We start from the raw sequence: 17,211 nt of genomic DNA on the forward strand, positions 1-17,211 counted from the left end.
TTTGTACATATTCTATATATTTTTTTACAATGTAACGATTACAATGCTTAAGTTAAACGATTTTAAAATAATTGTGTTAATTCATACAAATATTGTATTACGATTGTACAAATTTTTTTTTAAATGAAACTATTTCAATTACAAATTTTATGGAAAGTTCATAATTTGTATAATTTTTTTACATTTTCTGTACATTTTTTTGCAATGTAACGATTTTAATTCTTAATTTCAACGATTTTCAAATAATTATTATTACCAATTCAAATAAATATTGTAGATTTCAATAAAAACTACAAAGTTTATGGAAAGTTCATAATTTGTACAATTTTTGTACATTTTTTCTGCAAAGAAACGATTATTATTCCTAAGTTCAGCAATTTGCAAATAAATGTACATATTTTTTCCAATTCAAACAAATATTGTTTATTTTAGATAAAACTTTTTCAATAAAAATTACAAATTTTATGTAAAGTTCATAATTTGTACAATGTTTGTACATTTTCTGGACATTCTTAAGTTCAACGATTTTCAAATAATTGTACTTATTATTGCCAATTCATACAATTATTATACATTACAACAAACATTACAAGGTTTATGAAAAGTTCATAATTTTCTATAGATTTCTTTTTTGCAAAAAAACAATTATTATTCTTAAGATCAAGGATTTGCAAATAAATTTACTTATTTTTTTTTCAATTTATACAAATATTGTTTGTTTTAGATAAAACTTTCTCAATTTTGAATGAAAGTTCATAACTTTTATATTTTCTGTACACTATTTATTATTATAATTGTTAACGATTTGCAAATAATTATACTTGTTTTAAACAAATTCTTAAAAAAAACATATAATTCTTACGTTATTGAGAAACTTTATACTAGTATCACCAATTTTAGTTTATTTGTAATTTTATTTAAAAAAAATATGACAAATTTTATCATGAAAGAATTTGTTTAAATGCAAAATAATATTTTTTATTAAGCTTCCATATTATGTAATTAGGAAACGCTTTTGATGGCTTCGTTTACTAATTAATAGCAAAATGTATCAAGTCTTACAAATTTGCTTTGATGGAGAGGTGAATAGTTCAATTGTGATAGGAATTCAATGGGAAACACGAGGTGTGTGTGCGTGTGTTTGAACAAATATCTTTTGTAATTCGCGTTCCCTTTGATAATTACATGATATTCAACCAACAATAATAGTAAAATTCGTTACACAATAATAAACTATAATCAAAATACCAATTTATGCGCGATTAGATAACTAAATAAATAAAATTTGTTACCTAATCTAAAAACCTAATGTGTTTACGATGAAATAATATGATAAATAAATATTGATTTTATTAGGAAAAGTTAAATTTTAATTATTAGAAAAAAAAAATTACAAATTGAATGACGTAAATTATATAATTGTGTTTTTTTTTCTTCAAAGTTATTTATGCATATAAGTAAACAGTGAAGAGGGATTAGCAGGAAAAGAAGTAAATTGGTCTCATTTTTTCTTTTATTTTTTCTCTCTTCATACGTGTTTGTAGACGTACGTTTGCGAATTGGTGGAGAAAAGAAATAACGTAGAAGATGGTAAAAAGGAAATAAGAGGGAAAGCTCACTAAATCATTCTCTTTTGCAATTTGTTTCAGGCGCAGAACGATAATGCCAGCAGACAGGAGGAATATCCACCGTGCGAGTGGCAATGCGAGTTGACTAATGAAGCCGGTTACGTGGTTTATTCGGCGCTCGGATCGTTCTACATCCCGATGTTCGTGATGCTTTTCTTTTATTGGAAGATCTACAGGGCGGCCGTTCTCACCACCAGAGCTATAAACCAAGGATTCAGAACTACTAAAGGTAATACCAATATAAAATCAACAAAGTTTTGCAAAATCCCCTAGAAACAACTAAAGCATGATCTGTCCAAAGCTTTAGCAACAGCAAAAATTAAAGCATGTCTCTAAATAATTCATTAATTGTAAAATTGCAAGAAAATTGTCATAAAATAAATAAGTTTTGCAAGACCCTTAGCAAAGTATAAATAAACAAAAGAGATATTAAGATTTTAAAAACAATTAAAGTATAACCTTTCCAAACCCTAAGCAACACAAAAATTATTGAATGTCTCTAAATAATTAATAATTAAATATATTTATCAAGAAATGAACGTGGTTAGAAATAATTGCAGAAGAATGATTTTGCAAGAAATAAAAGAAAATGATCATAAAATCTAGAAGTTTTTCAAAACCCTTAGCAACGAATACATAAACAAAAGAAAAATTAAGAATGTTCAAAAACACTAACCCATAACCTTTTCATAACCTAAAAAATATAAGAATGAAGACAATTTTAACATGAAATTTACGTATTTGCAAGAAAAAAGAAAATTGTCTTAATAATAAAGGTTTCTGAAGCATAACTAAATAATACCAGTAAAAAAATATTTTTAAACTTTAGCAATAGATATAAAATTAGCAATTTTGGATGAACTAAAATAATTATTACTGTAAAAATTGCATAATAAAAAGAAACATTTTTATGGTGAAATTAACAAAATAATAATTAATAATTACTTAACAAAAACAATAAAGTTTGGAAATTACATAAATAGAAATTTCATGAATCAAATAAAATATTATTAAATACAATTTTCTAATTAACAAAACGTATATAATTTTTACAGTACGTACTTGTCAAGTAACTTATATAATGTATCTATTTCTTGAAATACTCGCATTAATTGCACTTGTAAAGACACACTTTACGTGTCAAGTAACTTGTCATTTACGTCATGATATTTGTATAAAGTAAAAGAATCATTTAAAACAAAAATAAATTAAATAAAACGATAACATTTTTCATGTTTCTAATTAACAAAACTTATATAATTTCTGCAGTACGTACTTGTCAATTAACGCGTCGAATGCATTTACTTATTGCAATACTAGCATTGATTGTATATATTTTTGTCTATAAAAACGCATTAAATTTATGAATGTACACCTAATTGTACTTGTAAAGACACACAATACGTGATACTTGTCAAGTAGCTTTTCATTTACGTCATGACATTTGTATAAAGTAAAAGAATCATTTAAAAGAAAAATAAATTAAATAAAACGATAACATTTTTCATATTTCTATGATAATTATCTAATTAACAAAACTTATATAATTTCTACAGTTACTATTTGCCAAGTAACGCGTTGAATGCATTTACTTGATGAAATACTTGCATTGATTGTGTATATATTTTTGTCTATAAAAACGCATTTATTTTACGAAAGTACACCTAATTGCACTTATAGACACATTACGTGATACTTGTCAAGTAACTTGACAAGTATCACGTATATTATATAATTGTGCGTTAAATAATCATTTAAAAGGTACAAAATTCCAGACTATTATACAAAAAGAACTGTGACATTGAAAATTAAATATGCAGTGTTTTTTTGTGTGTGTTTCGTCGATGTTATTTGGAATAAGTTTTTGCTTTTCCTTATCGTCTAGACCCGAGACGGAATTTACTACACACATCATTTTTTTTGCTCTTTCTTTCATCGTTTCATTGACTGTGCGTATTTCTGAGAAATGAACAGACGTCTGCATGTTATTTTTTTGCTACATTCCTTTGCACATGCAGTCGGTAGTGTTTTTTGTCATCAAATATAATGTAGGTCAATGGATTCATTCATAAATGTACTTGCATATTGGTTGCATAACTTCGTTGTAAAGAAAGTAACCAAAATTTTGTAAAATGAAGTTTTTAAAAAAAAATACAATAATTTCATTGCTATGGAAATATGCATTTATTAATGGAATTAGTACTTAAAGATTTATGTAAGTACATAATTGTTGATTTTCTTTTTTATTTCAAATATTTCAAAGAGATATATGATTTCAGCACGAATATAAATAATGTCGAAATATCTATTTTACGCTTTCTCGACTCTCCCAAAATCCCCTTTATTTTATATATGTATATTTTGAGTAATAAATGAGGAAATATTGGTTTGCAAGAAGGTTACAGTGGATATAAGTAATAGATGTTTATGCGCGACCCGGCGCATCCACCATGGGGCGTGAGCAGAATCGCCTGGAGGCACAAACCAATTCACCGCGTTTTACATAAGCAAAAAGCCCGCACATCTCTTTCCACTATTTTTCTTCTTATTTTATTCCTCCATCTCCGGTGTATATTTTCCTTTATTTCCCCATTTTATTAGGGGGAAAGGCCAACTATGTGATTCAATTTCGGGCAATTTGCCGGTCCTTTTCCGCGCGAACGGCGTCTACGTGCACGTACGCAACGGCCTGTGTTTTTCCCCATTCTTCTATTCCTGTCTTTTCTTTTTCTTCCTCAAGCATAGGGAAAAAAACGTGGAAAAGAAAGATCGACCGAATGTGGCAATATCTATAAACGGAACCGCATTACGCTACGTAATCCATTTGCACGGAAACGGATTTCGTGTTTTGTTTGAATGTGGAAGGGAAATGGAGAGATTGAAGAGAGAGAGAGAAAGAAAGAAGTTAGAGAGAGATAGAGAGAGTGAAAAGAGTTGATGTGTTGAGGTATTAATTGTCCTGGACGAGGATAGAACCGCATGAAAAATTAATCTTCGAGTGTGGTCTAAATGTCTATTTTTAGATCGGATCGATGTATTGACGACGATTTCGCGGAATATTCCCAACCGCTGGAATTGATGGGCAGTATTGACGATATCAAATCAAACAATAGGAAACTTTTATAGACAAATCATATTGTACAACAGAGAAAGATATTATAAATAATATTAATTAAGTTTTTTATAATCAATCAAACTGACGTCGAATATATCCGCCGCTCGTCCACAATTGATGAAACATAATTTACTCTAAAGAATCACTTAAAAAGAAAATAAATTAAATAAACCAATAACATATTTCATGTTTATATGATAGTTTCCTAATTAACAAAACTTATATAATTTCTACAGTACGTACTTGCCAAGTAACGCGTCAAATGCATTTACCTGTTGAAATACTCGCATTGATTGTGTATATATTTTTGTATATAAAAACGCATTTAATTTACAAAAGTACACCTAATAGATACACATTACGTGATACTTGTCAAGTTACTTGTCATTTACGTCATGACATTTGTATAAAAGGACTTAAAAGAAAAATAAATTAAATAACACAATAACATTATTCATGTTTCATATGATAATTTTCTAATTAACAAAACTTATATAATTTCTACAGTAGTATTTGCCAAGTAACGCGTCGAATGCATTTACTTGTTGAAATACTCGCATTGATTGTGTATATATTTTTGTCTATAAAAACGCATTTAATTTAGAAAGTACACCTAATTGCACTTATAGACACACATTACGTGATACTTGTCAAGTTACTTGTCATTTACGTCATGACATTTGTATAAAGTAAAAGGACTTAAAAGAAAAATAAATTAAATAAAACAATAACATTATTCATGTTTCAATGATAATTTTCTAATTAACAAAACTTATATAATTTCTACAGTAAGAATTTGCCAAGTAACGCGTCGAATGCATTTACTTGTTGAAATACTCGCATTGATTGTGTATATATTTTTGTCTATAAAAACGCATTTAATTTACGAAAGTACACCTAATTGCACTTGTAGAGACACATTACTTGATACTTCTCAAGTTACTTGTGTTATTTACGTAATGGCATTTGTATAAAATAAAAGAATCACTTAAAAGGAAAATAAATTATATAAAACGATAACATATGTTTCTATGATAATTTTCTAATTAACGAAACTTATATAATTTCTACAGTACGTACTTGCCAAGCAACGCGTCGAATGTATTTACTTGTTGAAATACTCTCACTGATTGTGTATATATTTTTGTCTATAAAAACGCATTTAATTTATGAAAGTACACCTAATTGCACTTATAGACACACATTACTTGATACTTCTCAAGTTACTTGTGTTATTTACATTTGTATAAAGTAAAAGAATCACTTAAAAGAAAAATATATTAAATAAAACGATAACATTATTCATGTTTCAATGATAATTTTTTAATTAACAAAACTTATATAATTTCTACACTACGAACTTGCCAAGTAACGCGTCTAATGGATACACTGATTGTGTATATATTTTTGTCTATAAAAATGCATTTAATTTACGAAAGTACACCTAATAGAGATACATTACGTGATACTTCTCAAGTTACTTGTGTCATTTACGTCATGACATTTGTATAAAATTAAATAATTGTTGGACAGTATTGACGATACCAAATCAAACAATATGAAACTTTTATAGACAAATCATATTGTAAAACAGAGAATAAAATATAAATAATATTAATTAAGATTTTTATAATCAATCAAACTAACGTCGGATATATCCGCCGCTCGTCCGAAAATTGTAAAACAGAATTTACTGAAAACTGTATAGAATTTATGAATTATAAAAAATGTAATCAAATTCCATAAATTATTAACAAAGTATATGAAATTAAAATGTTTAAATATTAATCAAGTTTGTGCTGTAATTACACGTAGCATGGATGAAATAATCAGGCTTTATGTATTAAATGCAAGTAGCTAGTGTGTATAGTATTATGGGGGCGTTTTATATGCAATAAGAGGTTATTCAAGCACGATTTTATCGTGTCTGAGCACTTAGGCGAAAAGGCTTTAATAGCCCGTAAATAATTAATAAACGAGCCGGGAACCCTTCTTATCGTCGTAATACATTAATGCACTAATTAAGCATTCGGTCTTCCACGCACCTCATCATCAAAACACACCTTTAATCGTCTTCATTCTCATCAACTGAAACATCTTGTAACAACTAAATTGCATTACTCAACTTTGACATCCCATTACAAGATGACTGTTTTCTTACACTTGAATATTTTTTTGGTAATTAACAAAATTATATAACTTAGTTAATAATTAACGTCTTACTTAACAAGAGTTATATTAATAGATGGATTTAAAATAAAATTTATGATTTAATTATAAAATTTATATAACATTTTTGATGTTTTGATTAAAATATTGTTTTTGAAAAATTTCAAATTAGTCAATAATTATTTATATGAATACATGGGGTTAAAGTTTAAAGTTTTTGAAATAATACAAAAAAAGTATTTTCTTTTGATTATGAAAATAATTGCAAAAATATCTCAATTATGAATTATGTATTATCTAGAGATTTCTTTACAATAGTTTTTATATTGTATTACATTTATAAAAAGGAAGTAAAGAGGATACTTTGTGTGAGTAGAAAGCGTATCATGTTTTAGTGTATTTCATGAATGCACTCAAAACGCGAATGGGATTTAGTTTTATGGATATGTTTGAGGTTTTCGTTTATTTTTCTGTTTGTTTGTTGAAGTATTGTTTCGGAACGGTAAAGGCTTTTTGAGCTCCACAAAGGTATTCGGAAAAGTCGTATAATCCCTTAGGCGTTTTGCCGTGTTTGCCTTTCCTTTCCTCTCCACATCAACGCTTCTATTTCCCATTTATATATTTTTTTTTGTATATATGCGTATGATGATGTAATACGAGTTTCGTGATGTTGCAGGTTCCAGAGGGTTGGGTAATCGCTTCGAAGAGCAGAGACTCACGTTGCGGATCCACAGGGGTCGCGGATCTTCGACGAAGCAGTACGGATCTCCGCATAGTAATGGAAGTAACAGCACGACGACTACGACTGGAAGCGCATCGCCGAGTCCCAGGGGACGACACGAAAAGGTCAAGATCAGCGTGAGTTATCCATCCAGCGAGAACCTAGGTCCTCACCACAAATCTGCAAGTCTTCTATCGGTGACCCCTACATCGCCGACCGGCGCAAACTACGCGGTGCACTACAGTGTTAACGGTAAAGACGCAACCACCACCAGTTTATGCAGAAGGGAAACGCATTTGAGGGTGGCGCCTCGCCTGAGTTCGCATCGTCGTTGCTCGCGTCGATCTTCAAGCTGCGAAAGCACAGAGAGGTTACCGACAAGATCACCTAGTCCCAGTCTCTGCGAGGATGGTATTAATAAACCTAAGGTCATCTCCAAGAAGATGGGAAAGCGGAACATAAAAGCGCAGGTCAAGCGCTTCAGAATGGAGACTAAAGCAGCGAAAACTTTGGGCATCATCGTCGGAGGTTTCATCTGCTGCTGGTTACCCTTCTTCACCATCTATTTGATGCGTCCATTTTGCGAAGACTGTATCCATCCTTTGGTCTTCTCTATATTGTTTTGGCTAGGATATTGTAATTCGGCGATAAATCCGTTGATTTACGCGCTCTTTTCGAAAGATTTCCGGTTCGCGTTCAAGAGGATCATCTGCAGATGCTTCTGCAAGGGTACCGGGTTTTCGACGTCGCGACGCGGGTCTGATGGGTCTCAACTGCAAGGTAGACAATGCAGATCGGCAAGTTGCAATATGCAGCCTAATACTGGGAATTCTTTGGGCGAAGACAGCGATCCTGGGGGAGATCCCAGTGACTCGAGGTGACGGCATAGGAAACGCAAGAGGGCGCAAGTGCATCTCGATAAAGAGTCCGTGCTTAAGGTGGCCATGTGTCTGTACGGGTGACACCAGACTGATCGGGCCTTGGAGCTGAACAGGGTCAACACCTAATCCAAAAACAAACAACAACAACAACAAAATCCATTTCGTTCGCAATTTTCTTTTGATTGACGCATAAGATTTAACACCTCCTTTTTAATTTACATTTTTCTTTTTTGTAAATTTTCGAGCGAACACTTTCTAACATTTTTCGGAGAGGGAAAGATTAACGACTTATTCAAACATAACTATTTTTAAGTATTAGCTAAATTATATAAATATATACATATACATAATATTTAGTTATTAAGAAACTACAAGTATTCGAGAAAAAAAAAGGAGGTAATCCATACATGTGAAGCTTCAAAATAAACCGACAACTTTCAAACGGCAAACGCAGACTCAACAACAATTTGGTGCTATTGGACATCTTAAATTTAAGAACGTAAACTAGAAAGTAAACAAAAAATAGCAAGTTTAAAATTTTTCATAACTTTCATAAAATAAATATATTTCAAATGACAAAAAAAAAGAAATACAGGTGTAATCAATTGCAATTTGTACAATTTCATAATACGCCATCTATTGGTGTGTTTTTCATAACTTTCATAAAATAAATATATTTCAAATGCCAAAAAAAAGAAATACAGCTCTAATCAATTGCAATTTGTACTATTTCGCAATACGCCATCTATTGGTGTGTTTTTCATAACTTTCATAAAATAAATATATTTCAAATGACAAAAAAAAGAAATACAGCTGTAATCAATTGCAATTGGTACTATTTCATAATACGCCATCTATTGGTGTGTTTTGGATGTTAAATTAGTAAAAAAAAATATTAATTTCATGAAACAATAGAACAAAATATAAATACTGCTGTCTATTAACATTATAAAACACCATCTTTCGGTATATTTTCTAAACTTTTCGAGAATTCTTAACCAACTAAAGTAAAGTACTTAAAACAATTGTTACTTATCAAATTTAACTTGCAGAAAATAACTTGTGGTGTATAAGATTGTGTGTAATCTTAGGCTTCGATTTTATTAACACAAAGGGAGAAATCTTGCTTCACTGAAAAAATAAAAGCAATTGGATCTAAGCTGAAACCAATTAAAATCCGGTACGAGAAAAAGCGGATCAATATAGACTGCTCGAATCTGCGAGACTTTTGCCGTTTGAAAGACAATTTGCGCTGAGCACAAACTATTTGACAATTACCAACAAGAAAATACTTGAATGTTTAAACATATAATCAAATAATTACAAAAAAAATTATAATCAATGTAAATATTTAAGGGATTAAATGAACACTTCCTTTTTCTTATTTAAATCTCAAAATCTCTTTATGTAAATATAATGTAATGTAATTGTATTATGGATGATCCTAGGAGGCTAATCTTATGTTGATTTTGCGCCCAAAAGAGCAATCTCTTTATTTATTTTTTCTGTTGGTATTTTATGCGGATTTTGGGTGAATTTATGTACCTGATGTATGCGAATTTTCTGTTTAATTTACAGTCTTCTATTATAGTTTTATTATTATTCTTAGCGTTCGATGCGAATTGAACTAAACCGTTATCGTGTTTTTTTTTCTTCTCTTCGGTATTTGCGGTGGATGCGCCGGGCCGCATTTCACGTCTTCAATCCGCTCGGATTCATCGGCACGGAAAGCTAAATTCCATCACGGAACGAAACTTTTGCTCATCCTTTATAGAAAATATATATTTTCTTGGCTTCTTCACAGAAAAATTTCATCACAAACTTTGATTCTAACTTAAAACCCTAATGGCAATATGCAAAGAATAGTTTATAAATTTTACATAAATTCACTAAATTCTTAAAATTTTCAATGAAAACCTATGTCCTGAACAGCCTATTTCTTCAATAAAAATTGGCACTTAAAATAATCGATTTTCCACTGTACAAAACGTCGTTATGTTCTATTTTCTTGCAGAAATAAAGGAGCCAATCTGTGAAGCTGCAGATAAAATAACAGGACAAGGCTCTGCGTGTTTTCTCCCCACTTCCAATTTTCTTCTCTCTCTCTCACTTTTCGTCCCGTTTGTCCTTCGTCCGGTTTACACAAGTTACAAATTACATATCGTGTCTTTAATCTTCTGCAATTTATCTTGAAACCTTCACGTAACGCGCGCACACACACACATGTGTGCGCAACGAAAGGGCCCAAGTTTATCCTCTCAATTCGATAAAACATGTTTTTTTTTTCACTATCACAATCGATAATTCGTTTTCAGTGTGTAAACTAAGAGTGAACAGTTCCTTTTTATATTAAGAAAACGTAAAAAATATTGTAATATTTTTTAGTTATAATCATTATTTTGACAGATTGTCATAAAAGAAACGTTACTGTTTTGATGAAAGTATTTTTTCTTTAGTTAACGTTAAGTCAGTTTTTATTTATTATTAATGTAGTAAATAGTAACAAATTTCATTACAAACATCTTTGCAGCTATTACAAAAAGAATGAACAAATTTGACTGATTGTCATGAAAGAAACGTTACGATTTTGATTGAACGTCATTTGTTTTCTGTTGAGATTAATTCAATTTTTATTTATTACTTATGTAGAAAAGACTAACAAATTTCATTTCTAGTATATTTGGAGCCTTAATAACTCTTTACTTTATGAAAAAAGCTATTATAAAAAAATGAACAAATTTAACAGATTGTCATGAAAGAAACGTTACGATTTTGATTGAACGTCATTTGTTTTCAGTTTAGGTTAAATCAGTTTTTATTTATTATTCATGTAGAAAAGACTAACAAATTTCATTTCTAGTACATTTATAGCCTTGATTACTCTTCATTTTATGATAAAAAGGCTATTATAAAAAGAATGAACAAATTTGACAAATTGTTATAAAAGAAACGTTACGATTTTGATTGAACGTCATAATTTTTCAGTTGAGGTCAAATCAGTTTTTATTTATTATTTATATAGAAAAGACTAACAAATTTCATTTCTAGTACATTTGGAGCCTTAACAACGATTAAAATTTTTGACAGATTGTTATGAAAGAAACGTTACAATTTTGATTGAACGTCATATTTTTTCAGTTGAGGTCAAACCAGTTTTTATTTATTATTTATGTAGAAAAGACTAACAAATTTCATTTCTAGTACATTTGGAGCCTTAATAATGCTTTACTTTATGAAAAAAACTATTATAAAAGAAAATTGACAGATTGTCATGAAAGAAACATTACGGTTTTGATTGAACGTCATATTTTTTTCTGTTGAGGTTAAATCAGTTTTCATTTATTATTTACGTAGAAAAGACTAACAAATTTTATTTCTACTAACAATAACTCTACTTTATAAAAAAAAATATAGAAAAATTAAAGAAATTTGACAGATTGTTATAAAAGAAACGTTATGGTATTAACTGAACGTCATTTTTTTTTCTGTTGATGTTAAATCAGTTTTTATGTTATATTTACGTAATAAAGACTATTTCTTGTACATTTGCAGCCTTAATAACGCTTTATTTTATGAAAAAAAACTATTATAAAAGAAAATTGACAGATTGTCATGAAAGAAACGTTACGGTTTTTATTGAATGTCATTTTTCTTCAGTTGAGGTTAAATCAGTTTTCATTTATTATTTAGGTAGAAAAAACTAACAAATTTCATTTCTACTTATAATAACTCTACTTTATGAAAAAAAAAATATAGAAAAATTAAAGAAATTTGACAGATTGTTATAAAAGAAACGTTATGGTATTAACTGAACGTCATTTTTTTTTCTGTTGAGGTTTTTATTTTATATTTACGTAATAAAGAATATTTCTAGTACATTTGCAGCCTTAATAACGCTTTACTTTATGAAAAAAAACTATTATAAAAGAAAATTGACAGATTGTCATGAAAGAAACGTTACTATTTTAATTGACAGCCATGTTTATACTGTTGAGGTTATGTCTATTTTTATTTAAAATTATCGTAATATAAACTAACAAAATTTAATTTCTTCGATAGAATATACGAAAAATTATTGTAAATAAGATAAAATGTAAAGATTTTTTTTGCAAAAGACTTGATATTCCGTGCATAGTTTTCCTAAGCTTTCCGTGTCTACTTTCTATACTCTACTCCGCATAGTATTAATAATAAATTAATAATTAAAAAAAATTGAATTTAAAAACTTAAAATATGTAAACTAAACTAAATCGATCATGTTTCGTTATCTAATTTTAAGTGTACTCGTTTTTACAATTTTTAGTGTGTATTTCTTTTGTTTTGATGTGTAAATCGATGAGAGAAGTGCGGAATAATTTGCATACGCGTAAACAAAAAAAGAAATGTATGAACAAACCCGAATCCCACCTAATTGAAGGCTGTGTTTATTAGCCAAATAATGTTATTATATGTAAGAGAACAAAGAAAAACAACAACAACAAAAAGTGGACGTTAAATGCATGAAAATGAGAAAACTTTTTGCAAAAAATAAGAAACTAATTAAATTTATGTATTTAAAAAAAATTAATAAATCAAATAAAACTATTATAAATATACGCCTAACGATGTATTCAATTGTAATTAATCAATGTCTATTGTGAAGATGAATATTCTATATTGTATGTAAACTAAAGTAATTAATTAATTATATAAAAAAAACTATGTATGTAAAAAAATTGAAGAAGGCATTGGACAATTAATTAACCTATAAAACTATATAAACAAATGAATAATTAATTACTTTCTACGAGGATTGAGAGATTCGTGCCTTTAGTTATTAAGATTCCTCCATTTCTTATATATATAAAAAAAAGTTTTTTGTTTTCGTTATTTATTTCTATCGTTATTTATTAAACATGTTTACATAAATATTTAAAAAAAAATATATATAAATATTATTATACATATTTCAATATAAACAAACTATATATATTTATGAGTGTACTCTATTCTAAATGCATGAATGTTGAAAAAAAAGAATAAGTGAAAAAAAATAATTACATTCACTTTATGTATGTATACAAAAGAAACGTATAAATTATATTTCGGCTTATATATCTACAAGATTGAAGAAAAAAAAAGAAGATATAAGAATTATATGAATATGTGAGCTTCTCTCTGTAATAATTGTTGATTGCTGTATTATAATCATGTATAAATTATTTGTGTCTTGAGGCGAGAAAATAAATGAGAACAAGAAAAAAAATAAGTATATAATATACTTCTATATATGATTGAAAAAAATAATTTGGTTTTTATTTATTTCTACACATTATTATCCCATGATTTACGTTTTTTTTTACACAATTTGCAAAAATTTGACTAGTTGTCATAAAAGAAACGTTGCTATTTTGATTGACCGCCATGTTTATGCTGTTGAGGTTATATCAATTTTTATGTAAGTTTATTATAGTATAATGTAAGAAATTTTATTACAGATACTTTTAAAGCCTTAATAGATATTTTAATAATTATTATGAATGTTTTCTATTTTTTGAATTTTTCAATTATGTATTTTTTAAACAAATTTGGTAAAGTGTCATAAAAGAAACGTTACTTTTTGATTGACAGCAATGTTTATGCTGTTGAGGTTATGTAAGTTTATTATAGTATAAAGTAACAAATTTTATTCCAGGTTATGTTAATTTTTATGTAAGTTTATTATAGTATAAAGAAAGAAATTTTATCACAGATACTTTTAAAGCCTTAAAAGCTTTTTACCATATTCAAGTAATTATTATCAAAATTTTCTATTTTTTTAATTCTTTCAATTAATTATTAGTAAAAATTAAAGAAAATTGACAGGTTTTCATAAAAGAAACGTTATTATTTTGATTGACTATTACATATTTATGCTATTGAAGTTATGTCAATTTTTATGTAAGTTTATTATAGTATTTTAAGTATTTTGAAATCCTTAATAGCTTTTTGGCATATTCAAGTAATTATTATCAAAATTTTCTATTTTTTAAATCTTTCAATAACTTATTAGTAAAAATTGAAGAAATTTGTCAAATTGTCATAAAAGAAAGGTTACTATTTTCATTGACTACCATGTTTATGTTATTGAGGTTATGTCATTTTTTATGTAAGTTCATTATAGTATAAAGTAAGAAATTTTATCTAAGATACTTTTAAAGCCTTAATAGCTTTTTACTATATTCAAATAATTGTTATCAAAATTTTCTATTTTTTACATCTTTCAATTACTTATTAGTAAAAATTGAAGAAATTTGTTAAATTGTCATAAAAGAAACGTCACTATTTTGATTGACAGACATGTTTATGCTGTTGGGGTTATGTCAATTTTTATGTAAGTTTATTATATTATAAAGTAAGAAATTTTATCACAGATACTTTTATACATTAAATAATTGTTATAAAAGTAAGTAAGTAAATGTAAGTTTATTATAGCAATTTTACAGTAACATATTTGAGGTAAGTACACATTTCTTTAATTTTTCGTTGTAATTACGTTTGTTACTTCTCTTTTAGAATAAAAGTTACAATTGTGGTACATGTTTTTTGGACAAAAGAACCTTTGTCCTATATCTTAAGGACGAAGTACCCATCCTTGGGGTACTCTTAATTTCAATGAAATTAAGCATTATATACTAGTATCTTTAAAGAGTTCGATAATTATTTTGTCTATTCTTAGTTCAATTTAGAAATTAACTTACTTATTCTCTATATAGTTAAAGTATATACATTTTTATATATAAAATTGTAGTGTAAAGAAGTTAGTGAACAAATTTATGTATAAAAAGTGTAAGAACAGCTCATAACACACGGATGATGCATACCACAAATCTGACAGTTGGCGTTGAAAAGGCCATAATTTTATCTTTAATAATCAAGTTAAATTATATAATTAGTGTGCGTAATTGTCGAGTAATTAACTAAAACGTAAAGACATCTTTTTAAAAATCTGTATTTGAAAGGACCAAAAATATCCTAAGAATTTCTTTTAACAGTTTTGAGTATCTTTAATAATTTCGATAATTATTTTGTCTATTCTTAGTTGAATTTAGAAATTAACATACTTATTCACTATATAGTTAATGTATATATATTTTTATATTTTTGTATATAAAATTGTAGTGTAAAGAAGTTAGTGAACAATTTAAGAAATTCATGCTTTATACAAGTGTAAGAATCTGGTTGTAAATGGAGCGAAACGATTAAAGTTTAGGAATGAAATAAACGTCGAAGAAATGCGTGTAAACAGGTACGAAAATAGAAGAAAACAATGAATTCCATTTCTTATTTGTGTGTGTGTGAAAAGTTCGTAGTCTTTCATCATGAAATATTCTCGTCAAGTACGTGGAAACGGGTCGGACGCATACTTTAATATTTGAATTAAGGTGGAAGAGAAGAGAGCGTAAGTTGGAAAGGAGAATACGAGGGGAGAGAACGGAAAGGAAAGTGGAAGGAAGTGACGGAAAAAAAGGGTAGAAGACAGAAGAAAAAAATATGAGGGGAGAGCGGTAATAATACTGGTGGAAATATACAGGAGCGTGTCGGGAATTATGAAATATTGAGTGAGTAAGAATTTCCTTGAAATAAAACTGGCATTTATGAAATATGCATACGTTCGTGAAGGCGAGATTTGCAAAAGTGTCTGTTTCTTCTTCAGTTTAACTATACTTTTTTTTGTTGAATTATATCAGAAGGATCGATAAGTCAATTACCTGATGATACACACGTGCATATACACACACACACTGTTGATATTCAATTTAGCGTTGCAAGCATTAAGTCTGCTGCACTAATTATACCAAAGTTCTACCTTAAACTTCGTATCTAGAACAGGAAGTGAACTCGTGCTCGTGCAAGTAAAAGAAAAACAAGAAGGAACGTTGTAATAATCTTCTTAATAACAGTTTGAAGAATGTTTTCACTTTGCAAGTATTTAGAAGTTTTCAATTAATATTATCAAATATTTTCGTTTTATATTTTTAGCATACAAAAATCGCTATATCTTTGTCAATAATTGAAGTAACGTAACAATAGTTATAACAAAAGATGCGCAATTAAATACTGCTTTCTATGTAATATAATGTATAGAAAAAGTTTTTTAGTTATAGAGTTAATTTGATAAAAAATGACAAATTTAATTGAGAAATATTTTCAATGTTAAATTTAAGAACTTATAACTAACGAATAGTGCATAACACAAAATTGTGAATGTAATCATTAAAAAGGTTATAGTTTTATCTTTCATTTGCAAATTAAGTTATTGCCTTTAGTTAGCATCAAGTTATTAAATAAAAGGTGAAGAAACTTTTTTCTTTAAAAAATGACTTTTTATTCTCAAATTTGACAGCTTATAACAAATGAATGGTTGGTCATGAATATCGTTGAAAATATTATACTTTTGTCTTTAAACTTAATTTTTCAAAATATAATTAGCGTATTTCTTTATTGAGTAGTTAATTATATAGTGAAGATCTGCAACTTTTTCTCCTTCATCAATTTTTTTTCCACTTTTCTGTAACAATAGTTAAAATGGGCAATTTTTCCGTCAAATTTGCCGTCCGTCCAATTGCGGCCGTGTCCCAGCCGCAAGCGAATTATTTTCCGAAACAAACGGGAAATGGGAAACGTCCAAAACCAATAAGCGAATTTCTGCGCGTTTGCGGACGAAAGTAGTTAATG

The 17,211-nt window shown here is 28.2% G+C and overlaps 1 protein-coding gene across 1 annotated transcript; it reads left to right on the forward strand.

Moving 5' to 3' along the window:
- Positions 1 to 1,649: 1,649 nt before the first annotated feature.
- LOC108569179 (octopamine receptor Oamb) lies at positions 1,650 to 9,032 on the forward strand (the record flags this gene model as incomplete). The annotated part of the gene is given in 2 exon segments (XM_017930643.1): positions 1,650 to 1,857; positions 7,589 to 9,032. Coding segments are annotated over 2 exon segments (1,134 nt in total), but the record flags the coding sequence as incomplete, so codon positions are not given.
- Between the last annotated feature and the right edge of the window lie 8,179 nt (positions 9,033 to 17,211).

The sequence above is a fragment of the Nicrophorus vespilloides genome, unplaced genomic scaffold, assembly GCF_001412225.1.
Source record: "Nicrophorus vespilloides isolate i.1.1-1 unplaced genomic scaffold, Nicve_v1.0, whole genome shotgun sequence".
Taxonomy (NCBI): Eukaryota; Metazoa; Arthropoda; class Insecta; order Coleoptera; family Silphidae; genus Nicrophorus; species Nicrophorus vespilloides.